General features: G+C 40.0%; 1 protein-coding gene and 1 pseudogene across 1 annotated transcript in view; both read left to right on the plus strand.

The window, feature by feature from the left end:
* SAXO1 (stabilizer of axonemal microtubules 1) overlaps positions 1-24,815 on the plus strand; it is a 159,970-nt gene that overhangs the window by 104,089 nt on the left and 31,066 nt on the right. Inside the window, exon 2 of the mRNA XM_062207038.1 lies at positions 24,308-24,487. Coding sequence (XP_062063022.1) covers positions 24,308-24,487 — 180 coding nt within the window. The remainder of the gene's footprint in view (positions 1-24,307; positions 24,488-24,815) is intronic.
* Positions 7,785-10,547, plus strand: LOC133771864 (arginine/serine-rich coiled-coil protein 2-like; annotated as a pseudogene).

Consider the following 24,815-nt stretch of genomic DNA (forward strand, 5'->3'; position numbering starts at 1 on the left):
TTTTTTTTTTTGTAGGCAGTGCCTCTTGGCTTTTCATTTGAAGTTTGTGGGCATCTTAAAATGATAGTGTACTTACTGGTTCAGAATGAATTTCACTTAATTGGACTGGTAATAATACTACACAGAAATGCTAATTATAGCAAATACTTATATACTACAGGAGATGGTTATTTTGTTTACTATGAAAATATAACAGCTTACCTATTTTTTTTTAACTTACCTCTTTTTAAAAAATTTTTATTTTATTTATTTGAAAGGGTTAGAAAGAGAAATTGATCTTTCATCTGCTGGTTTACTCTCCAAATAGCCCCAAAGGCTGGGGCTGGGCCAGACCAAAGCCAGGGGCCAGGAGCTTCTTCCAGATCTTCCATGTGAATGTAGGGATGGAAGGACTTTGGCTAGCCTCTGCTGCTTTCCCAGGTGCATTATCAGGGAGCTGGATCACGATGTAGAGCAGCTGGAACTCAAACCAGCACCCATATGGGATTGCTGGCTCTGCAGGCAGCAGCTTAACTCACTACACCACAGCACTGGCCCCAATGATTTATCTCTTGAGTGAACAGAAGACATTTTAAAGCACACATTAACTCATGTGCCAATAATTAGGAGATGTTTTGTTAAGTGTATTTAAAACAAATACAAGGTTTTGTACATTTAATACAAACAATTTACAATTTGAGAAAGGAAAACTAAGATTTTGAATTTAACATTGTGGAATTCAGATAAGTCATACTATAAGAACAACATTATATATGGAAGACTTCTTTGTAAGCAATTAAGAATACAGTAGTTCCCACTTACCTGTAATTTCACTTTCCATAGTTTCAGCTGATTTGTGGTCAACTGCAGTTTGAAAATTCTGGGAATAAACAGTTCATAAGTTTAAAAATATGCATTATTCTGAGTAATGTGTTGAAAATTCATGCTATCCTGATCCATCCCACCTGGTACATGAATCATCTTTTTGTCCAGCATATCCATGCTATTTATGTTATCTGCCCATTAATCTCTTAGTAGCAATTTCCTTTATCAGGTTGAAGGTTGTGGTATCACAATGCTTGTGTTCAGGTAACCTGTGCATAGTGGCCTAACATAGCACCATAATGTCTATATCATCTCACTTTACCAATCATATAGGGATTGTATCAAATCATGTGAAGAATGGTGAGTATTGTATTTTTTTTTTGACAGGCAGAGTTAGAGAGAGAGAGAGAGAGAGAGAGAGAGAGAGACAGAAAGGTCTTCCTTCCGTTGGTTCACCCCACAAGTGGCCACTATGGCTGCCACACTATGCCAATCTGAAGCCAGGAGCCAGGTGCTTCCTCCTGGTCTCCCATGTGGGTGCAGGGCCCAAGCACTTGGGCCATCCTCCACTGCCTTCCCGGGCCACAGCAGATAGCTGGACTGGAAGAGGAGCAACCAGGACATAATCTGGCGCCCCGACCGGGACTAGAACCAGGGGTGCAGGCACCGCAGGTGTAGGATTAGCCTAGTGAGCCACGGTGCCAGCCGAGTATGGTATTTTTGTATTTTTTTTAACTTTTATTTAATGAATATAAATTTCCAGTGTACAGCTTATGGATTACAATGGCTTCCCCCTCCCATAACTTCCCTCCCACCCACAACCCTCCCCTCTCCCACTCCCTCTCCCCTTCCATTCACATCAAGATTCATTTTCAATTCTCTTTATATACAGAAGATCAATTTAGTATAAAGATTTCAACAGTTTGCACCCACATAGAAACACAAAGTGAAACATACTGTTTGAGTACTAGTTATAGCATTAAATCAAAATGTACAGTACATTAAGGACAGAGATCCCACATGAGGAGCAAGTGCACAGTGGCTCTTGTTGTTGACCCAACAAATTGACATTCTAGTTTATGGCGCCAGTAACCACCCTAGGCTCTCGTCATGAGTTGCCAAGGCTATGGAAGCCTTCCAAGTTTGCCGACTCTGATCATATTTAGACAAGGTCATAAAAGACAGAGTGAGGATAGTAACCAATGATCCTAAGAGTGGCATTTACCAGGTTTGAACAATTATACAGCATTAAGTGGGGAAGAGGACCATCAGTACACACAGGTTGGGAGTAGAGCCATTGGTGGTAGAGTAGAGGTTATGATTACACAGGAATGAGGCCCAAGTGTGCTAGACAGGGCCTAGAACAAAGGACAGAGTCATTATTAGATGTGCTAAGAAAGGTGTTGTCTAAGCTACAATTAAGTTTTCTGATTGAGAGGCAAATAGAACCTGATAGAAGGGGCTTGATAATAATCTGGTGGGCTTTAGGCCTTGTAAGTTAAGAGGCCCAGACCTATCTATCTCTTCACATGGGGTATATCCTAAGGGAGGTGTGAACCTCCTAGGGGAAGGCACTCTGTTGACTTTCATTACTTGGCTGGGCTGGGAGGAGAGCTGGCCAGGTAAAGGCAGGGGGCATCTCTAACAAGAAATTTACAGTTCTGCCTGCAATGTTGCTGACCCTACTTGGCTGTCCCCTCAACTGCAGTGGTCACTTTGGAAGTTGGGCTGAGTGAAGGGCTTTTCAGCTTAGAGCCAATAAGATCTGTGGCTCTGACCTGGGCATCCTTCGACTCCAGGGCAGGTCCATTGCCAGTGATCCAACTCTTGGCAGAGCTGCCAGGGCTCTTCACAAGCTGACTTCTGCTGAAGCCCAGGCTTACCACATTGAAAGCCACTGCAGTGGACTGGCCTGTTGGGTCTCCTTGAGGGCAGATCACTGTACAGATCAGCCATTAATAGGCCTGCCACCCATTGCTTCTGATGCCGGGCTTTCTTTTCCTCCTGGTTTGTGTTTAAGCAGACCAGAGGATGCAAGTCAAGGGAGTGTCTGTATCCCATCTCTAATCTTCGGTGGCCTGAACTACAAGTCTATATTCACAGGCATGTTCTGTAGTAGTTTTTCTAAGGTAGACAATGCCCATGAGGAAAATTATATTCTCACTTTAAAACTTTCTTTCCCTTTGGTCTGAAAGGGAGGTTTTTTTCTACTTACTGTAAACTTCGCTGATGGCGAAGTGAATCTAGCTATGAGATTATTATTTAAGTTCTTATTTTGGCTATGCTATTACAGAAAAATGTTAGCCATCTCTTTTATAAGGTCTAAAGATTAAATTGTGCATCCTACAGATTACTTCATAATAGAATTAGTTTCCTACCTTGAAGAGAATAGAGAAATGAAAGAATAAGTTGGGCTTAGAATAGAGAAATGAGGGAGCAAGTCCTAGATCGCTTGCTGACAATAGCAATATTACATGAATACTTAGCAAACCGTTTCAACCATTAGATAACAACTTAAGAAAACATTTACCATAAGTTCCCATGCCTTCTATAAATTTTAAGAATCATGTATTTGAAAACACCTCTTAAATATCTAACATGGTGTAGTTTGTTTAACCAGTAAACTTAAGCACAACCATCTAAAATGTTTTTAGTTTCTTTCTACCAACAAGTATAAAACATATGATACACAGATTCAGGTCACACAAATTAAAATGTATCTTTGATTGATTTTAGCAGCTTAAATTTATGGACAATCTTATCGATAAGCCATTTAAAATAAAACTCTTAATAAAATTTCCTATGTGGACATACAATATGTACACACATATAACATAGCATAATAGACCAATATAGCAATTTTAATAATAGCTTTTAAAATCTTTAACTCTTTTTGTAGATTGCCAATTGATTTGAATTGCTTTTTGTTTTTAGATTACTTTAACACATTGCTTTAACAGAGCATCAGAGTTTAATTCTATGTCAAAGAGAAATTGAGCTTCCTGTGATCTTTTGCTGTGAGGTTTCCTTCCTTTACCTTCTTTCATATTGGTGACCATGTTTCTGTGTTTCTGTGTGTAACACATCTTTAAGCATCTTTTGCAGGGCAGGATGAGTGGCGACAAATTCTTTCAGTTTCTGTTTGCTATGAAAAGTCTTAATTTCACCTTCATTCACAAATGAGAGCTTTGCAGGATATAATATTCTGGGCTGGCAGTTTTTCTCTCTTAGTACCTGGGCTATATCTTGCCATTCCCTTCTAGCTTGTAGGGTTTCTGATGAGAAGTCTGCTGTGAGTCTAATTGGAGATCCTCTGAGAGTAATCTGACGTTTCTCTCTTGCACCTTTTAGAATCTTTTCTTTATGTTTCACTGTGGTGAGTTTGATTACAATGTGTCGTGGTGAGGATCTCTTTTGGTCATGTTTATTAGGGGTTCTATAAGCTTCCTGTACTAAGATGTCTCTGTCCTTCTCCAAACCTGGGAAATTTTCTGCTAGTATCTCACTGAAAATGCCTTCTAATCCTTTCTTCCTCTCCATGCCTTCAGGAACTCCTAGGACCCGAATATTAGGTTTTTTAATAGTATCCTGTAGATTCCTGACAATATTTTTTAGATTTCTAATTTCTTCTTCTTTTCTTTGGTTTGCCTGTTTCCTTTCCTGTTCTCTGTCTTCTAATTCCGATATTCTCTCTTCTGCTTCACCCATTCTGTTTTTAAGGCTCTCTAATGTGTTTGTCATTTGATCTATTGAGTTCTTCATTTCATTGTGGTTTTTTGTCACTATCACAGTTTCATGTTCTATTAGTTGTTTCATTTCATTTTGATTCCTCCTTAATATTTCATTTTCACGAGAGAGATTTTCTATCTTGTCCACTAGGGATTTCTGTAGTTCAAGAATTTGTTTTTGAGAACTTCTTAATGTTCTTATCAATTTTTTGAGATCTGCTTCTTGCATTTCTTCTATCTCATCATCTTCATAATCTTGAATTGGGGTGTCTTTTTCATTTGGGGGCATCATAGTGTCTTCCTTGTTCTTGTTACCTCGGTTTTTGCGTTGTATGGCATGTTGGAGATATTTGGTTTCTTCACTGTGGTGTTTTTTCTTGTTATGCTATAGCTCTATATTAAGTGGACTGTCTGCTTTCGGTGGAGCCTTAGAGGCTTGAGATAAGTGTGGACTGAGAGCTGGGTTGGTTCCTCAGGGTTGAGGGTGTGTCAAAGATGACACTCCCAGGTTAGGTGTGGTAAATCTCTCTTTTTTTGATTCAAAAGGGAAGTAATTGCGCACAGCTGAACGTAATTGGAGGTAGTTAGCAGGCAAATGATATACCCACAGGAGCCAGAGATCGGAAGCTCTTTCCCAAGGACCACACAGGGAATCTCTGCTGCCCTCGGTGTGGGCTCCAATTCTCCTGCAGTCTCCCACTGGGTTGCCAAGTTAGATCCTAATCTCCTGTTATTTCACCCCTCCCCCCGGAGTGAGGTTTTTCTGCTAGGCTCAGGGCCGGTGCAGACCTGAGGTCGCCCTGCTTATGACGTATGTCCAAAATGGCGCCTGCTCTTTGTCTTGCTCGCCTTTGAGGGGTGAGTGGAGGGAGAGAAACTCGTGTCCGTATCGGTCACTTTTTTTCTTTTTTTTTTTTCCTCTCTCTCTTCTAGTTAGCCTGGTGAATTTTTCCCCACGGAGTTTCAAGCCTCGTTCCCTCTAGTCTCCTCTTTCTGTTTGCCCGCTGGTGTCTCAGGCTATGGAGGTTCGGCTCACCTCGCGTTCCAGCGCTGGTGTGTTGAGTCTGCCGCTGGTGTCCCGAACTTGGGCTCCCACGCTCTCCACGCAGGTCCACTGTGAATCACTAGTTCCGGAAGAGTTTCTGCTGCTGTTTCTTCCCCTACTCTTCCTTGACCCTGCAGTATCTCCACTTTTATTAACCTGTGTGTCTTGCTGAACTATCAATGTGCTCCCTTCCTATTCCGCCATCTTGCCGTTCCTCGAGTATGGTATTTTTGAAAGACCATATTCACATGACTTTTATTATGTCACATTGCTATAATTGTTATATTTTATTAATACTTTATTGTGCCTAGTTTATAAATTGAATTATTATAAATATGGATAGAAAAATATAGTATTGATAAGGGTTGGTAATACCTGTCGTTTCAGACATTTACTGGGGCCTTGGAATGTTTTTCCTGAAGATAAGGGGGCACTACTGTATGTAAGATACCTTCCATGAATCATCAGTAGTCTTGTAATAAAAAAATGAGATGATGTAGTTTTATGCCACCTTAAGATTTTTCTGATACACAAATATAAGAAAAATCACATCTTTAAGGGTATTCAGTAAAATGAAATGCTCTTCACATAATAACAGGTGTTATTTTCTCTGGGATGTGAGACCTTGAAGAGAGGTACATAGTGACAACAGTGGTGGCAGCAACTTTTTTTTTTGTAATTGTCTTGATTTTTCCACTAATACTATATAAATAGTTTCATGCACCATTTTACATGCTAAACACATCTAATTTATAGCAACTTAAGGTACGTACATATTTTAAAAGTAAACAAAATGACATAGATTGAAAATAAAATATGCAGATAGTCCATTATAACACCAGTCCAATGAAACCTGTGAACACGATGTTAATTTCAGACTAAGCAGGGTTTTGATCAGAAAACTTAAAATGGGTACAGAGACAGCAGACAGTTCTCTAAGAAGACATTATGATGCATCCTACCAGTGTTATTTTTCTTTCAACCAAAAGCCTTTCATTTAATGTGTATAAACTTCATGCATTTTATAAATACAATTTCAGGAACATGGTGATTCCTACCCTTCTTCATCCTCCCTTTCCTATTCCCACTTATATTTTTTACTAAGATCTATTTTCAATTAAATGTGTACACATAAGATTAACTCTACACTAAGTATAGAGTTCAACAAAAAAATATATAAAAAAAACCCCTGCTCTTCAGCAGTAGAGACAAGGGCTGTTCATAGTCTTCACATCTCAAAGAGTCAATTTCACTTCTTTAGATTACCTTTTAGGTGCTCTATTAGTTTCTAGATCTGAAAATAATGTCCTTGATATTTTGATTGGTATCACATTGAATCTGTGAATCGCTTTTGGTAATAGAAACATTTTGATGATATTGTTTTTTCCAACCCACAAATGTGGAAGATTTTTCCATTTTTTTGTGTATTTCTTTCTTTAATGTTTGGTAATTCTCATTGCAGAGAAGTTTGTCCCTGGTTAAATTTATTTCAAGGTATTTAATTTTTGTGCAGCTGTTGTGAATGGGATTGATCTTAAAACCTCTTTCTCGATAACCTTTGTGCCATCCGGGTCTCTCAAATGAATGATTTAGTCTGTGGCAAAGTTTCGGGGCAGCAGGTAGTATTTGTTGTGTCCAGTATGAGACCCTCCCCAAAACAACTCACAAAAGGCAGGCTGGATGCAACAGCAAGAGGATTTATTACCAGCTAGCTGGGGCTCTTACCGGCACATAGCGCAGTGCTGGGGCGAGAAGCCTGGTCCCTCCTCCTCCCAGCATTTTTATGCACTCGAGTAGTCACTACACACCTAGGCGAGTTCCTTATTTATGTATTTCATTGGTGCATTTGAGAAACTCAGAGGCTGGATGTCACACAGGAATGTGGAAGAATCTAAATTCCAGGAATAGTTTCACTCCAGTACCCTTAGGCCTTTTTTTGGCTTAAAATAAAGCCTGTCATGGAGGAACAGTGGCAGTTCTCGCAACAGGTTCTAAAAGCTCCTGAGACCAAGGTGTAGCTTGACTTCAATATGTTGCCCCATATTTTATATCACTTAATCTTAACTTACTACACACTATTAAGTCTTAACTCCAAATGCACTTAATCTAAGATAACTTAGGGTTTGAATTAATTACTCATAACTGAACTCCACAGTATTGAAAAGTGGAAAGTGGAAGCGCCGATCTAACGGCCAGGACTCCAGACTATGGCGAATAGTGATACAGAACGAGATGGACTATCCCCAGAAAAGACATCCCCAGATAGAGATAAGAAAAAAGAGCAGTCAGATATATCTGCTTCTCCTAGAGCCCCAAAACACGATTATTCAAGGTCACAGTAAAGGTCAAGAGAAAGGAAATGAAATCAGATAATGAAGGAAGAAAACATAGGAGCCAGCAGAAGCAGAGAGGCAAGAAGACATGGATCCAAAGATAAGTCCTCTAAGAAACACAAGTCAGAGGAACATAATGACAAAGAACATTCTTCTGATAAAGGAAGAGAGTGGCTAAATTCATCTGAAAATGGTGAGGACAGACACAAACGGAAAGAAAGTCATCAAGAGGAAGAAGTCACTCAAGATCTAGGTCCTGTGAAAGGCACCATTGTAGTAGAAGCAGGGAACAAAAGAAATCTCGATCCAGGAGTAGGCAGAGGAGGAAATCAAGATCTAGAAGCAGAGACAGGAAGAAGTCACGATCCAGAAGCAGGGAAAGAGAACAGCGGATCAGGTCTCGCTCACGCTCAAGATCAAGACACGGGCACAGCACTAGAAGCAGGAGTCGGACACGGAGTAGAAGTTGAGACAGAAGAGAATTGAAAAACTGAGATTTAGCAGAAGTTTAAGCTGAACTCTTAGTCTATCTCCCTTCAGAGGCAGAAACACAGCAATGGATGCACAAGAAGCTTTAGCTAGGAGGTTGGAAAGGGAAAAGAAATTACAAGAACAGCGAGAAAAACAAAAACAGGAAATAGCTGCAGTGGCTGCCGCTACTGGAGATTCTGTTCTTAATGTTGCCACCCTATTGGCATCAGGAACGCAAGTAACTCCTCAGATAGCTATGGCAGCTCAAATGGCAGCCCTGCAGGCTAAAGTGTCGGCAGAGACTGGAATAGTTGTACCTAGCTACAACAACCCAGCTGCTGTGAATCCCATGACATTTGCCGAAAAAGAAAAAATAAAAAGAAAATGCTTTGGCAAGGCAAGAAACAAGGGGATAGATCTCAGTCTGCTGAAATAGGGGAAAAATTGAATTTCAGAAACAAGGACCAAAATGTCAAACTTAGGAAATTAGTGGGTATTAAGAGTGAAAATGAAGCTGGATGTAGCTCAGTTGATGAAGAATGTTACAATACTTTGAAGAAGCAAGAAGAAGTGTTCAGAAGTCTGTCTCGCCATTCTCTCCTAGCTTGTAGGGTTTCTGAAGAGAAGTCAGCTGTGAGTCTAATTGGAGATCCTCTAAGAGTAATCTGGCGTTTCTCTCTTGCACATTTTAGGATCTTTTCTTTATGTTTCACTGTGGTGAGTTTGATTATAGACGTGTCGTGGTGAGGATCTCTTTTGGTCATGTTTATTGGGGGTTCTATGAGCTTCCTGTACTATGATGTCTCTGTCCTTCTCCAAACCTGGGAAGTTTTCTGCTAGTATCTCACTAAAAAGGCCTTCTAATCCTTTCTCCCTCTCCATGCCTTCAGGAACTCCTAGGACCCGAATGTTGGGTTTTTTAAGAGTATCCTGTAGATTCCCGACAATATTTTTTAGATTTCTAATTTCCTCTTCTTTTCTTTGGTTTGCCTGTTTCCTTTCCTGTTTTCTGTCTTCTAATTCCGATATTCTCTCTTCTGCTTCACCCATTCTGTTTTTAAGGCTTTCTAATGTGTTTGTCATTTGATCTATTGAATTCTTCATTTCATTATGGTTTCTAGTCACTATCACTGTTTCTTGTTCTACTAGTTGTTTCATTTCATTTTGATTCCTCCTTAATATTTCATTTTCGCGAGAGAGGTTTTCTATCTTGTCCATTAAGGATTTCTGTAGTTCAAGAATTTGTTTTTGAGAGCTTCTTAATGATCTTACCAATTTTTTGAGATCCGCTTCTTGCATTTCTTCTATCTCATCATCTTCATAATCTTGGCTTGGGGTGCCTTTTTTCATTTGGGGGCATGAGAGTGTCTTCCTTGCTCTTATTACCTTGGTTTCTACGTTTGTTTGGCATCTTGGAGGTGTGGCCAAAGAACTCTGTTTGGTTCTTCAGTGTTGCCTAGGCTAAAGAGTTTGTTTTTCTTATGTAAAGTGGTCCCTGCTCTTTGTCTTTCTGGGGTTTGTAAGGAGAGTGCAGAGAGGCTAGTGTCCCAGCTGGTTCCCCCCCCTTTTTTTTTTCTTCCAGTCAGTCTGGGGTAGTTCCCCCTCCCCGCCGCGTGAGCTCGGACCAAGGTCTAACCTTCGCGGCCAATGTCTCGGGTTACCTGTGCTTCCAGCGCCGGGGCTCAAATTCTGTGGGTGGGCTTCTGTAGCTGGGTTCGCTGTTTTCCCAACTCTAGTGGCCCCCATGTCCGTGGCCCGGCTCAGTGCTGGTCGGGTCGGGTGGGCGCGGCGCAGCTGGGTGCTGCTAGGTGCGGCTCAGGGCGGCTCCGTGCGGCTCAGCGCGGCTCCGTGCGGCTCAGCAGGGCTTGGTGTGGCGCTGCGCGGCGTGGTGCGGCGGGGCAGTGGGCCACTTTACTCTCCTCGGAGGTCCTCCATGTCACATCCACTAGATCCGAAAGAGTTTCCTCTGCAGTTTTTTCCTCTGAGTCTCTTCTTAAGGGTACAGTAACTCCACCCTTGTTAAAATTTCTTTTCCCAAACTGTTGTGTGCGCCCTCACTCTTCCGCGTTCAGAAGTCTAGATGAAATGGCAAGGTCACAGACCCACATACAGAGAAGAATGGGCTTGGGTTTCACATCTTCAATGCAAAGAATGGATGCAGTTTGAAAAGATCACACCGGTAAAGTTTGGGACTTCATAGACTTGTTCTGATGTCGGGTTCTTGTTCACCAAACAGCTAGCATTCTAGCTTGCATGGGTGTAGCATTGACTTTAATTTATTGAAAAACACAATTTTTTTGTAAATATCAGATCAGTGATACTGGTGTTAGTGTTGTAATCAGGTTAAACCCACTTCCATTAAACTTGTCAGGACTATAGAAGGGCAATATTTTTTAGTTCATGAATTCTACTTTTCAAATATATAAGAGCTTCAGGTGGGATAAAATCTCATACATAGATTTTTCATGTCCACTGTCTTGTGTACTTTTGCACTTAACCTTGTACAGTTTCATATCTTGAAACATGAAAGACATGTTATGTAGGTGTGCTTTAGAAGATCTGGCCGTTTGGTATAAAATCCAGCACAAGTAAGCTGGGTGGTGATAATAAAAATGGTTTTCTCAAAAAACAAAAACAAAAACAAAAACAAAAACAAAAAAAACCCAAAACAACCTTCTTTCTCAGTCATGGCATTGACTGTGTATACAAAGGCTGTTGATTTTTGTGTGTTGGTTTTATATCCTGCTGCTTTACCAAACTTTTATTAGTTCTAATGGGTTCTTAGTGGAGTCTTTTAGATTCCCTATGTACTGAATCTTGTCATCTGCAAATAGGGATAGTTTGATTTCCTTCTTTCTAATTATTACCCTTTGGTTTCTTTTTCTCACCTAATGGCTCTGGCTAAAACTTGCAGGACCATATTTAATAGCAATAGTGAGAGTGGGCATCCTTGTGGTTCTGGATCTCAGTGGGAATGCTTCCAACTTTTCCCCATTCAATATGATGCTGGCCATGAGTTTGTCATAAATTGCCTTGATTGTGTTGAGGAATGTTCCTTCTATACCCAATTTGCTTAGAGTCTTTATGAAAGGTTGTTACATTTTATCAAATACTTTTTCTGCATCTATTGGGATAGTCATGTGGTTTTTATCCTTTAGTTTGTTAATGTGACATATCACATTGATTTGCGAATGTTGAACCATCCCTGCATACCAGGGATAAATCCCACTTAGCCCAGGTAAATGATCTTTCTGATGTGTTGTTGGATTCGATTGGCTAGAATTTTGTTGAGGATTTTTGTGTCTATGCTCATCAGGGGAACTGGTCTGTAGTTCTTTGTCTACTATATCTTTTTCAGGTTTAGGAATTAAGGTGATGCTGGCTTTATAGAATATGGGACGATTCCATCCATTTCAATTGTTTGGAATAGCTTGAGAAGATTGGAATTAGTTGTTTAAATGACTGGTAGAATTCAGCAGTGAAGCCACTGATCCTGGGCTTTTCTTTGCTGGGAGGGTCTTTATTATTGATTTGATTTTTGTCTTGGTTACTGGTCTGTTATAGCTTTCTATGTCTTCATGGCTCAATTCAGATAGGCTGTATATGTTCGGGGCAGCAACATTTATTTATTTAGTAAAGCACTTTATTTGCAAATAATAGGAGCAGCATGCCAAGTGTAGCCTTTTATTTATTTATTTTTATTTTATTTTATTTTTTACAGGCAGAGTTAGAGACAGAGAAAGGTCTTCCTTTTTCCATTGGTTCTCCCCCTAAGTGGCCACTATGGCTGGCGTGTTGTGGCCAGTGCTACGCTGATCTGAAGACAGGAGCCAGGTGCCTCCTCCTGGTCTCCCATGCGGGGGCAGGGCCCAAGGACCTGGGCCATCCTCCACTGTGCTCCCGGGCCACAGCAGAGAGCTGGACTGGAAGAGGAGCAACTGGGACAGAATCCGGTGCCCCAACTGGGACTAGAAACCAGGGTGCCGGCGCTGCAGGCAGAGGACTAGCCCAGTGAGCTGCAGTGCTGGCCCCAAGTGTAGGCTTGAAAATAGTAGCTTTACACAGCGCAGTCATGAGTTTTTGATTTTTTTTTTTGCATTCATTTTTCTCTACCTCCATCATGGGAAGCCCCAGAGTACTCTATATTTTAGTTTCTGTAATTAAAATCACTCCAGTGTGAAAATGTAAAAACAACTGTATGTCATTCCTTGATACAACTACATTATAAATCACTTAGTATAGAGTCCTTGCTGATGTACTGGTGTTCGATGACTGGAGTTGCCCCAACAGGTTGTAAAGATTGCTTGTGAGCATACAAATAATTGATATACTGCTTGCTTAGCTTTTGACAGCTCCAGCAGCTCCCTTTGACCAGCTGTAAGTATAATATTAGGTTTCATTTATTACAATGTATGTAGAATGGAAAAGCTAGTTATAAGTTATGCTTCCAAAATATTGTCTATTTCTTCAGTTATGCCTTAATGAGGCATAAATTTAATCATTCATCTATATTTTCACTCATTCATCCAATATTCCCCAAGTATGTACCATATGCCAGGATAATGAGGTACTAGGGATGTAGTAGTAATGAGGTAGACAAAGTCCTGAGCTTAAATGAGATGGATGATAAGTTTGCCAACAGACATGGCAATTACAGACAACAGTGAGTTATGAGGAAGGCATGCACCAAGTCATGAGTGAAAGTATGTGTGCTTACAAGGTAGGGAGGAGAGGGGAGATGGAGGGTGGGGTGTTTTTCAGATACAAGATCATCAGTGGAAGTCCAAAGGATGTAAACTGAGGCGAGTCCTGAAAGAATAAATGAACAAAACTGTCAATGTGAAACCAGTTTCACATATTAAGTGGTGTTGAGCAAACTCAGAAGTGAAGTTGAGGGTGAGTGTTTGTCTTAGCAATAAAGACTATGGTAAAGATGCACCAATCCCATGTTAGAGTACCTGGGTTCATTGCTGGTTCCAACCCCTAATGACTCTAGGTTCCTGTTAGTGCAAACCCTGGGAAGCAGTGGTGATGGTTCAAGTAATGGGGTTCTTGCCACCCATGTGAGAGATATGGATTTGCTTCCTGGCTCTTGCTTCAGCCTGTTGGCTATTGCAGGCATTTGGAAAGTGAACCAACGGGTGGGAGCTTTTTATCTGTCTTCATTTCAAATAATTAAAAAAAGACTTAGAGGAGCTGAAATTTTTAAAAAAGAGTTAATTTTTTTTCCCAAAAGAAACCTTCTATTTAAGGAATGCAAACTTCATTTCATAAGTACAACTTTAGGAATATAGTGATTCTTCCCACCATGCCCACCTTCCCTTCCCTCTCCCCCCCCTTCTCCCTCTCCTATTCTAAATCCCATTCTCCACTAAGATCCATTTTCAGTTAATTTCATACACAGAAGGCCAACTCTATATTAAAGAGTTTAACAATTTGCATGAAAAAAAAACCTTTCCTCAATCATTGAATCAAGGGCTATTCAAAATCATTGCAGCTTGAAGTTAATTTCACATTTTTTTTTGAAACTTAATTAACTTTAAAGAAGAACCTAAGAATGATACATCTTTTGTGAGCACTTAGACATAATTAAAATACAACTCCTAGAGGAAAGAGGTCAGGCATGGGAAGTTAGTGCACAGTGACTCCTGTTAATTTTTATAAAACTCATTTTTAAGAAATATGAATTTCATAAATACAACTTTAGGAATATAGTTACTCTTCCCACCATACCCGCCCTCCTACCCACACACTCATCCCTCCTCCTCTTCTTCCCTTTCCCATTCCCAGTATCATTATCCATTAAGATTCATTTTTAATTTAACTTTGTACACAGAAGTCCAACTCTATAGTAAGTAAAGATCTCAACAATTTACATACACAAGCACACACCACACGCACACATACCAACTGAGACTAAGTATCAGTTAACTCTCATAATACAACTCATTGAGGACAGAGGTCCTGCATGGGGAGTTAGTGCACAGTGATTCCTGTTGTTTATTTAACAATTAACAGTGCTGTTTAGGGTGTTTGTCATTCTACTAATCTGCTGTGTGGACTGCTTCCCATGTTGGAACATTCTCTCTTTTTTAATTCTATTATAATTATTCGGCACTTGATCCTATTTATATAGTCACTTTAACACTTAATCCTATCTATATGTTTACTTTAACAGTTAATATGATCACTTTAACACTTAAGATGGCATTTTAACTACCCAGCTTAATGGGATTTGGGGTCGCATGACAAGTTTTTAAACTGTACCCTTAGAAGTTAGTCCATAGGAATGTATGCAGAATTATGCAGCTTTATAGTTACAAACTTCCTCTTACCTCTCTTATTCCTACTCTTATTTCTTACTGAGACTCATCCTCAATTGACTTCTTATACATATAACAAATAGTTTGAAGAAAAAAACTGAAAAAAAGAAAATGAAACTTCCTTGATATTCAAGATAGGGCAGCTCAAGTAATTTCTTCTCAAAGTGTCAATTTCACTTTTTTAGATTTCATTTTAGGTGCTCTATTAGTTGTCACAGATCAGGGAGAACATATAGTATTTGTCCCTGTGGGACTGGTTTATTTCACTAAGTATGATGTTTTCCAGATTCCTCCATTTTTTTGTAAAGGACTAGTTTTCATTTTTGTTTTTTACTGCTTTGTAGTATTCCATAGTGTATATATCCCATAATTTATCTAGTCTTCAGTTGATGAGCATTTAGGTTGATTCTATGTTTTAGCTATTGTGAATTGAGCTGCAATAAACATGGAGGTGCAGATAGCTCTTTGGTTTACTATTTTCATTTCCCTTGAGTAAATTTCCAGGAGTGGGATGACTGGGTAATATATTAGGTCTATATTCAGATTTTTAAGATATCTCCATACTGTCTTCCATAGTGGCTTTACCAATTTACTGTCCCACCAACAGTGGATTAAGGTACCTTTCCCTGACATCCTCGCCAGCATTTGTTTGCTGATTTCTGTATGAAAGCCATTCTAACTGGGGTGAGGTGAAACCTCATTATGCTTTTGATTTGCATTTCCCTGACAGCTAGTGATCCTAAACAATTTTTTTCATGTGTCTGTTGGCCATTTGGATTTCCTCTTTTGAAAAATGTCTAAGTCCTTGGCCCATCTCTTAAGTGGGTTGTTTATTTTGTTGTTGTGGAGCTTCTTGATCTCTTTGAAGATTCTGGTTATTAATCCTTTATCAGTTGCATTGTTTGCAAATAATTTTTCCCATTCTGTCGGTTGCCTCTTCACTTTCCTCACTTTTTTTGCTATAAGAAACTTCTCAATTTAAGTAATCCCATTTGTTAATTTTGCCTATGCCTCTGGGGTCTTTTCCAAGAACTCTTTTCATATGCCCATGTCTTGCAGGGTTTCCCAAGTGTTCTCTAATAATTTGATGGTGTTGGGTCATAGATTTAGATCTTTAATCCATGTTAAATGCATTTTTGAGTAAAGTGTAAGGTAGGGGTCTTGCTTCATACTTATGCATGTGGAAATTTTGCTTCAGCGATTGCTTTTAGCTCCTTGGTCAAAGATAAGGTTGTAGCTTTTTGGATTGATTTCTGGTGTTTATATTCTGTTCCATTGGTCTATCCCTCTATTTTTGTACCAATACCAAGCTGTTTTGATTATAACTACCTTGTAGTATACCTTGATATCTGGTATTGTGATGCCTCCAGCTTTGTTTATGTTGTATAAGATTGCTTTAGCTCTTAGAGTTTCCTGTGGTTCCATATGAACTTCAGCACCATTTTTTCCAGATCTGAGAAGAATGTCTTTGGTAGTTTGATTGATATTTTTGTTATTTACAGATTCAGTTTGAATCTGTAAATTGCTTTTGGAGATACGGACATTTTGATGATATTGATTCTTTCAATCCATGAACATGGAAGATTTTCCCAATTTTTGGTACCTTCTATTTTTTTTTTAAAAAGATTTATTTATTTATTTGAAAGTCAGAGTTAGAGGAGAGGCAGAGAGAGAGAGGTCTTCCATCCAATGGTTCACTCCCCAATTGGCTGCAATGGCTGGAGTTGTGCAATCCAAAGCTAGGAGCCAGGAGCTTCTTCTGGGTCTCCCATGTGGGTGCAGGGACCCAAGGACTTGGGCCATCTTCTGCTTTCCCAGGCCACAACAGAGAGCTGGATCAGAAGTGAAGCATCTGGGTCTCGAACTGGTGCTCAGATGGAATGCCAGCAATTCAGGCCAGGGCATTAATCTGCAGCACCATAGTGTCAGCCCCTCTTCTATTTCTTTCTTTAATGTTTTGTAATTCTAATCATAGAGGTCTTTGACATCCTTAGTTAAATTTATTTCAGGATATGTGATTTTTTTGTGGCTATCGTGAATGGAACTAATCTAAGAAATTCAGTATCAGCATTGGCATTGTGTGTATACAAGGGCTGTTGATTTTTGTGTATTTTTTGTATATCCTGCTACCTTACCAGACTCTTCTATGAGTTCTAATAGTCTCTTGGTGGAGTCTTTTGGATCCTCTATATAGAATCGGGTCATCTTCAAATAGGAATAATTTGACTTCCTCCTTGCCAATTTGTATCCCTTTGATAACTTTTCCTTGCCTAATGGCTCTGGCTAATACTTCTAGGACTATATTGAATAGCAACGGTGAGAGTATGGTCCTTGTTTGGTACCAGATCTCAGTGGGAATGCTTCCAACTTCTCCCCATTGAATAGGATGCTTGTCATGTGTTTGTCATAAATTGCCTTGATTGTGTTGAGGAATGTTCCTTCTATACCCAATTTGCTTAGAGTTTTCATCATTAAATTGTTTTGTATTTTGTTAAATTCTTTTTCTACATCTATTGATGATCATATGGTTTTTGTCCTTCAGTTTGTTAATGTGACATTTCATTGATTTGTGAATGTTGAACCATCCCTGCATGCCAGGGATAGATCCCATTTGGTCCAGGTGAATGATATTTTCTGATGTGTTGTTGGATTCCATTGGCTAGAATTTTGTTGGAGATTTTTGCGTCTATGTTCATCAGGGTAGTTGGTCTGTAATTCTCTTGCTCTGTTGCATCTTTTTCAGGTTTAGGAGTTAAGGTGATGCTGGCTTCATAGAAAGAATTTGGGAGGCTTTCCTCTCTTTCAATTGTTTTGAATAGCTTGAGAAGAATTGGAGTTAGTTCTTTAAGTGGCTGGTAGAATTCAGCAGTGAAGCTATCTGGTCCTAGGCTTTTCTTTTTTGGGAGAGTTTTTATTACTAATTCAATTTCCATCTTTGTTATGGTTCAGTTCAGGTTTTCTGTGTCTTCATGCCTCTATTTAGGTAGGTTGAATGTGTCCAGGAATCTGTCCATTTCTTCTTGCTTTCCCAGTTTGTTAGCATACAGCTCTTTGTATTGATTTCTGATGATTATTTTTATTTCTGTGGTGCCTGTTACATTCCCTTTTTTATTTCTAATTTTTTTTGATTTGTCTTCTTTCCTTTTTTTGGTTAGTTGGGCCAATGGTGTGTCAGTTTTGTTTATTTTTAAAAAGATTTATTTATTTTAAAGTCAGAGTTACACAGAGAGAGGAGAGGCAGAGAGAGAAAGAGAGGGAGAGGGAGAGGGAGAGGGAGAGGGAGAGGGAGAGAGAGGTCTTCAACCCACTGGTTCACTCTCCAGTTGGCCGCAATGGCCAGAGTTGCACTGATCTGAAGCTAGGAGCTTCTTCTGGGTCTCCCACATGGATGCAGGGGACCAAAGACTTGGGCCATCCTCTACTGCTTTCCCAGGCCATAGCAGAGAGCTGGATCAGAAGAGGAGCAGCTGGGACTAGAACTGGCACCCATATGGGATGCTGGTGCCTCAGGCCAGGGTTTTAACCCACTGTGCCACAGCTCTGGCCCCTTGTTTATTTTTTTTTTTAAAAAATCTCTTTGCTTTGCTGAGCTTTTGTATAGTTTTTTTTTTTTTGGTTTTGATTTTATTGATTTCTTCTCTGATTTTAATTTCTTTTTTTCTACTAGCTTTTGGTTTGTTTTGCTGCTGTTTTTCTAGATCCTTGAGATGCATTGATAGCTCATTTAGTTGGTGCCTTTACAATTTTTTGAAGTAGGAAACAGTTGCTATAAACTTTCCTCTAAACACTTCTTTTTCTGTATCCCATAAGTTTTGATATATTGTCATCTTCATCTATTTTAGAAATTTTTGATTTCTCTTGATTTCTTCAGTGATCCACTCTTCCTTCAGGAACATGTTGTTCAGTCTCCATGTGATTGCATATGTTCTAGAGAGTCCTTAGTTGTTGATATCCGGCTTCATTTCATTGTGGTCTGAGAAGATGCATGATATGAGTTTGATGTTTTTGAATTTGCTGACACTTGGTTTTTGGCCTAGCATGTGATCAGTCCTAGAGAAAGTTCACACAGTGGTGAGAAGAATGTATATTCTGTGACTGTAGGATGAAAAGTTTTGTGTATGTCCGTTTGGTCCACTTGGTCTGTAGTGTCGATTAACTCTGCTGTTCCCTTGCTGATTTTCTGCCTGGTTGATTTGTCCATTGCTGAAAATGGGTATTGAAATCCCCCATTACTACTGTGTTTGTGTCTATGTCTTCCTTTAGATCCCTTAACATTTCTTTTAAATAGCCTGGTGCCCTGTAATTAGGTGCATATATGTGTATAATAATTACATATTCCTGTTGAATTGATCCCTTAATCATTACATAGTTTCCTTTTTTGTCTCTTTTAACCATTTTTGTGTTGAAGTCTATTTTATCTGATATTAGCATGGCTACTCCAGCTCTTTTTTGGTTTCTGTTCTCATGGATTATATTTTCCATCCTTTCACTTTCCGTCTGCATGCATTTTTGTTGTTGAGATGTGTTTCTTGTAGGTAGCAAATATGTGAGTTTTGCTTTTTCATCTATTCAGTCAGTCTATGTCTTTTAACAGGAGAGTTGAGACCATTTATATTCAAGGTGATTATTGATAAATAATAACTTTGCCCTGCTATTCTTCCAAATATATTCCTATTGTTTACTTTTAATTTCCTTTGAACATTTTACTGGAAGATTTCCTTCCTTTACTGTCTTTTGTAGTAATGGCCATGTTTCTGTGTCTGTGTTTAGCACATCCTTAAACATCTTCTGTAGGACCAGATAAGTGGTGAAAATTTACTTCAATTTCTGTTTGTTATCAAAGATGTTTATCTCCCTTCACTCATAAATGAGAGCTTTTGCAGGGTATAGTATTCTGGGTTGACAGTTCTTACCTCTTAAGACTTGGAATATATCTCGCCATTCTCTCATAGCCTGATGAAAAGTCTGCTGTGAGTGTAATTGGAGATCCTCTGAAAATGCTCTGGCATTTCTCTTGTGCACATTTTTGAATCTTTTCTTTATGTTTTACTGTGGAGAGTTTGGCTACAATATGTCATGGTGTTTTAGTTATTATTTAACTAAAAAGGCCTTCTAATCCTTTGTCTTTTTCCACGCCTTCAGGAACTCCTAGAACCCATATGTTGGGTCTTTTTATAGTATCCTATGGATTCCTAACAGTGTTTTAGCTTTCTAATATCCTCTTCTTGTTCTTGGTTTGATGGTATAATTTCCTGTGCTTTATTTTCTAGGTCGGATGTTCTTTATTCAGCATCACCGAGTCTGTTTTAAGGCTTTCCACTGCATTTTTTGTTCTACTGAATTCATTTCATTTTTCTCTTTTAAAGGTTTTTTTTTTATTTATTTGAGAGGTGTAGTTACAGATAGTGAGAGGTAGAGACAGAGAGAAAGGTCTTCCATCCACTGGTTCACTCCCCAAATGGCTGCAATGACCGGAGCTGCGCTGATCCGAAGCCAGGAGCCAGGTGCTTCTTCCTGGACTCCCATGTGCGTGCAGAGTCCCAAGCTTTCCCAGGCCATATCAGAGATCTGGATTGGAATAGGAGCATCCAGGACTAGAACTGGAGCCCATATGGGGTGCTGGCACTGCAGGAGGAGGATTAACCTACTGCGTCATGGCGCTGGCCCCTGAATTCATTTCCTTTTGATTTCTCTTTCAGATCTCAGTTTCTTGGCAAAAATTTTCTTTCATATCATATATAGAATTCAGTAGCTCGTGTATGTGCTTCTGGTTACTTCTATGTAATCTTACAATAAAAGTTTTAAATTCCATTTCTGGCATTTCTTCAATCTCATCATCTTCATAATCTAGTATTGAAGTGTTGTGTTCTTTTTGGGGCATTATGTTGTCTTCCTTATTCTTGTTTCTTGAATTGGTGCATTTTTTTTTTGACAGGCAGAGTGGACAGTGAGAGAGAGAGACAGAGAGAGAAAGGTCTTCCTTTGCCGTTGGTTCACCCTCCAATGGCCGCCGCGGCTGGCGGAATTGGTGCATTTTTATTTGGCCTTTGTGGAGATACTTGTTGGTTTCTTTTTTTTTTTTCTGCTGTGGCAGCTTTTATTTTTGTACTATGCCTCTGTAGTTATGTGGAATATCTGCTTTCAGTGAATATCTAGAGGTGTGTGATGCATGTGGTTAGGGAGCTCTGTTCAGTTCTCTGGGTGAAGAGCGTGTCTAAGGCGACACATCCAGGACTGGTGCAGTGAATCTCCTCTTTTTTTTATCAGAAGGGAGATTTATTCTGCTCAGCTGAGCTCCTCCCCTCAAAGGAGACCATTGCCTGAGTGAGAGCCTGGTGGGTGCAATATTCATCCACTCCTATCCCAAGGACCACACAAAGGATTTGTGCAGTCTTCAGTGTAAGCTCAAATTCTCCAGCAATGCCCCTTACCAGGTAACCAGGAAGCCCTGAGTGTATGGAGTCTCCCACAGTGACTGCCCAAATTCACAGCCACACTGTGAGACAGTTCTAGCACACAAGCCTCCCACAGACACAGTCCTTCAGCCGCCTGTTAGTTCTCCCCAGCAGGGTCAGCAGTTTTCACTTGGCTGATTTTTGAGTGTGAACACAAGCTGGCACAGCTGTTACATATGTCCAAAATGTTGCCTGCTCAATTGGCTTGTTACAGGAAACCATTGTAAGGTGATCGGGGAGAGAGAAAAACGTGCCCTATTTTTTTCCCCTCTAGTTTGGTAGGTACCAACCCATGCTGGGTTCCCTCCTGGTGCTTCCTGCATCTTTATTGATAGTGGCCTGGGCTGCTGCAGTCTGGTCTTACCTCATTCTCCCACACTAGGGCGGAAGCTCTTGGGTGCTGGAGTACTAATCCATGGTCATCCTCACCCTCTATGCAGGTCCACTGTGTCCCTCTAATTTGCATAGGATTTCCTCTGCTGTTTTCTCCCTAACTCTTCCCTGAGACTGCATTCTCTGCACTTTTTAAAAAAATCTTTTTATTTTATTTGAAAGTCAGAGTTAGAGGAGAGGCAGAAAGAGAGATGTCTTCCATCTGCTGGTTCACTCCCCAGTTGATTGCATTGGCTGAAGCTGCGCTGATCCAAAGCCAGGAGCCAGCAGCTTCTTCTGGGTCTCCCATGTGGATGCAGGGGCCCAAAGATGGGCCATCTTGTACTGTTTTCCCAGGCCATAGCAGAGAGATGGATCAGAAGTGGAGCAGCCAGGACTCAAACCAGTGCCCATATGGGATGTCAGCATGCAGGTGGCAACTTTACCTGTTATGCCACAATTCTGGCCCTTCTCCACTTTTTTTTAAGCTATGCTATCCTAGACTAGAGTAATAAGCTCTCTCCATACTCTACCATCTTGGAACCTCCATCATGATTCATTTTAAATTAACTCTATACATGGCAGACCAACTCTATACTTAGTAAAGATTTCAACAATTTGTGCACACACACACACAACTGTTTGAGAACTAGTTTAACAGTTAACTCTAATAATACAACTCATTGAAGACAGAGGTCCTGCATAGGGAGTTAGTGCACAATGAATCCTGTTGTTAATTTAACAATTAACACTCTTTTGTATTATGTCAGTGATCACCTGAGGCTCTTGACATGTGCTGCCTAGGCAATGGAAGCATTTTGAGTCCACAAACTCCATCAGTATTTGGACAAGGCTATAATCAAAGTGGAAGTTCTCTCCTCCCTTTAGAGAAAAATACATTCTTCTTTGGCCATTTCTTTCCATTGGGTCTCACTCAGAGTTCCTTCATGTAGGACATTTTTTGCCATAGAGTCTTGGCTTTCCATGCCTGAATTGCTCTCATGGGCTTTTCAGGCAGACTAGGAAGCCTTAAGGGCTGATTCTGAGGTCAGAGTACTACTTAAAGCTATTGTAATTCTATGAGACTGCTGTGTCGACTTCTTTCCATGTTGGAGCATAAAGTCCTTTTTAATTCTGTTGTTATTACCAGACACTTAATGCTACCCATATGATCACTTTAACACTGAAGATGGTATTTGTACCACCCAGCTTAAAGGGATTTGGGGTCATATGGCAAGTTTTTAACTATACCCTTAGAAGTAAGTCCATAGGATATATGCAGAACTATGGATTTACAGTTACAAACTTCATACACTTCATAATTACAACTTTAGGAACATGGTGATTCTTCATATCAGACCTGCCTTTCTCATCCATATTCCCACCCCTCTTCCTCCTCCCTCTTATTCTCACTCTTATTTTTTTAAAAAAATTTTTAATATAAATTTTGATAGTATAACTTTGGGATTATAGTGGTTTCCCCTCCTATAACTACCCACCCACCCTCAAACCATCCCATCTCCTACTCCCTCTCCCATCCCATTCTTCATTGGGATTCATTTTTAATTATGTATAGAAGATCAACTTAGTATATACTAAGTGAAGATTTCAACAGTTTGCACCCACACAGACACACAAAGTATAAAGTACTGTTTGAATACTATTTTTACCATTAATTCTCATAATACATTAAGGACAGATATCCTACATGGGGAGCAAGTGCTCAGTGACTCCTGTTTAACAATTCACTCTTATTTATGATGTCAGTAATAAGACTCTTGTCATGAGCTGCCAAGGCTATGGAAGCTTCTTGAGTTCTCAAACTCTGACGTTATTTAGACAAGGCCATAATCAAAGTGGAAGTTCTCTCCTCCCTTCAGAGAAAGGTACCTCCTTCTTTGATAGCCTATTCTTTCTGCTGGGATCTCACTCACAGAGATATTTGATTTAGGTCATTTTTTGTGCAGTGTCTTGGCTTTCCATGCCTGAGAAATTCTGATGAACTTTTTAGCCAGATCCAATGCCTTAAGTGCTGATTCTGAGGCCAGAATGCTATTTAGGACATTTGCCATTCTATGAGTCTGCTGTGTATCCCACTTCCCATGTTGGAGCTTTCTCTACTTTTAATTCTATCAATTATTATTAGCAGATACTGGTCTTGTTTATGTGATCCCTTTGACACTTAATCCTATCTTTATGATCAATTATGAACTTAAACTGATCACTTTAACTAGTAAGGTGGCATTGGTACCTGCCAACTGAATACTCCCCCACCCCCTTTTTTTTTTTGACAGAGTTAGACAGTGAGAGAGAGACAAAAAGGTCTTCCTTCCGTTGGTTCACCACCTAAGTGGCCGCTATGGCCTGCATGCTGCACCGATCCGAAGCCAGGAGACAGGTGCTTCCTCCTGGTCTCTAATTCGGGTGCAGGGCCCAAGCACTTGGGCCATCCTCCCCTGCCTTCCCGGGCCACAGCAGAGAGCTGGACTGGAAGAGGAGCAACCGGGACTAGAACCCGGCACCCATATGGGATGCCGGTGCTGCAGGCGGAGGATTAGCCATGTGAGCCATGACGCTGGCCCCAATACTCCTTTCTTTTTAAACCATCTTCCCTTAGACTAGAGAAGTATGCTCCCTCCCTATTCTGCCATCTTGGATCTCTCCCTCTCCAGTTACAAGGTTTTATAGCCTGGGTCATGTTTGGAGGAGAGGCATTATCAAGCTGCATGTATCCCTCTCAAGAAGGTAACTACCTAACTCCTAATGTCTTTTACAGGAGGCATCACTGTCCACATATACCTACCAAGATTTATGATAAAACAGAGAAACCATGTCTTCTCTCCGAATACACCGAGAACTACCCACTGTATCACTCATACCTGCCCAGAGAGTCCTTCAAGCCCAAGCTGGAGTATCAGAAAGGGTCCATAGCAATGGAAGGCCTGACCACATCCAGGTAAGGGCAAAACCTATGAGTATATGAATGTGCAACACTGAAGTGGTGACATAATGTACTGGTGCAGGTTATTAACGCAATAATGTGCAATAATAATGAATTAAAGTACAGTATCAACATATGATATTGTTATAATTTTAACATGGTATATCTCTGAAAGAATATCTGGCATATATTAGCCTAAGTTTTTCCCAAACTCCTTGGATTCAAAGGATTCTGGCTTGCTGGAATTGAGGACAGGGGGAGGTTAAATTAATCTATATATAAAGGGCTGGGGATTAAGTAAACTAGTAAAGGAGCACAAAGAGGGGGATTGCTTCTGAGAAAG

The sequence above is a fragment of the Lepus europaeus genome, chromosome 12 (assembly GCF_033115175.1).
Source record: "Lepus europaeus isolate LE1 chromosome 12, mLepTim1.pri, whole genome shotgun sequence".
Lineage (NCBI taxonomy): Eukaryota > Metazoa > Chordata > Mammalia > Lagomorpha > Leporidae > Lepus > Lepus europaeus.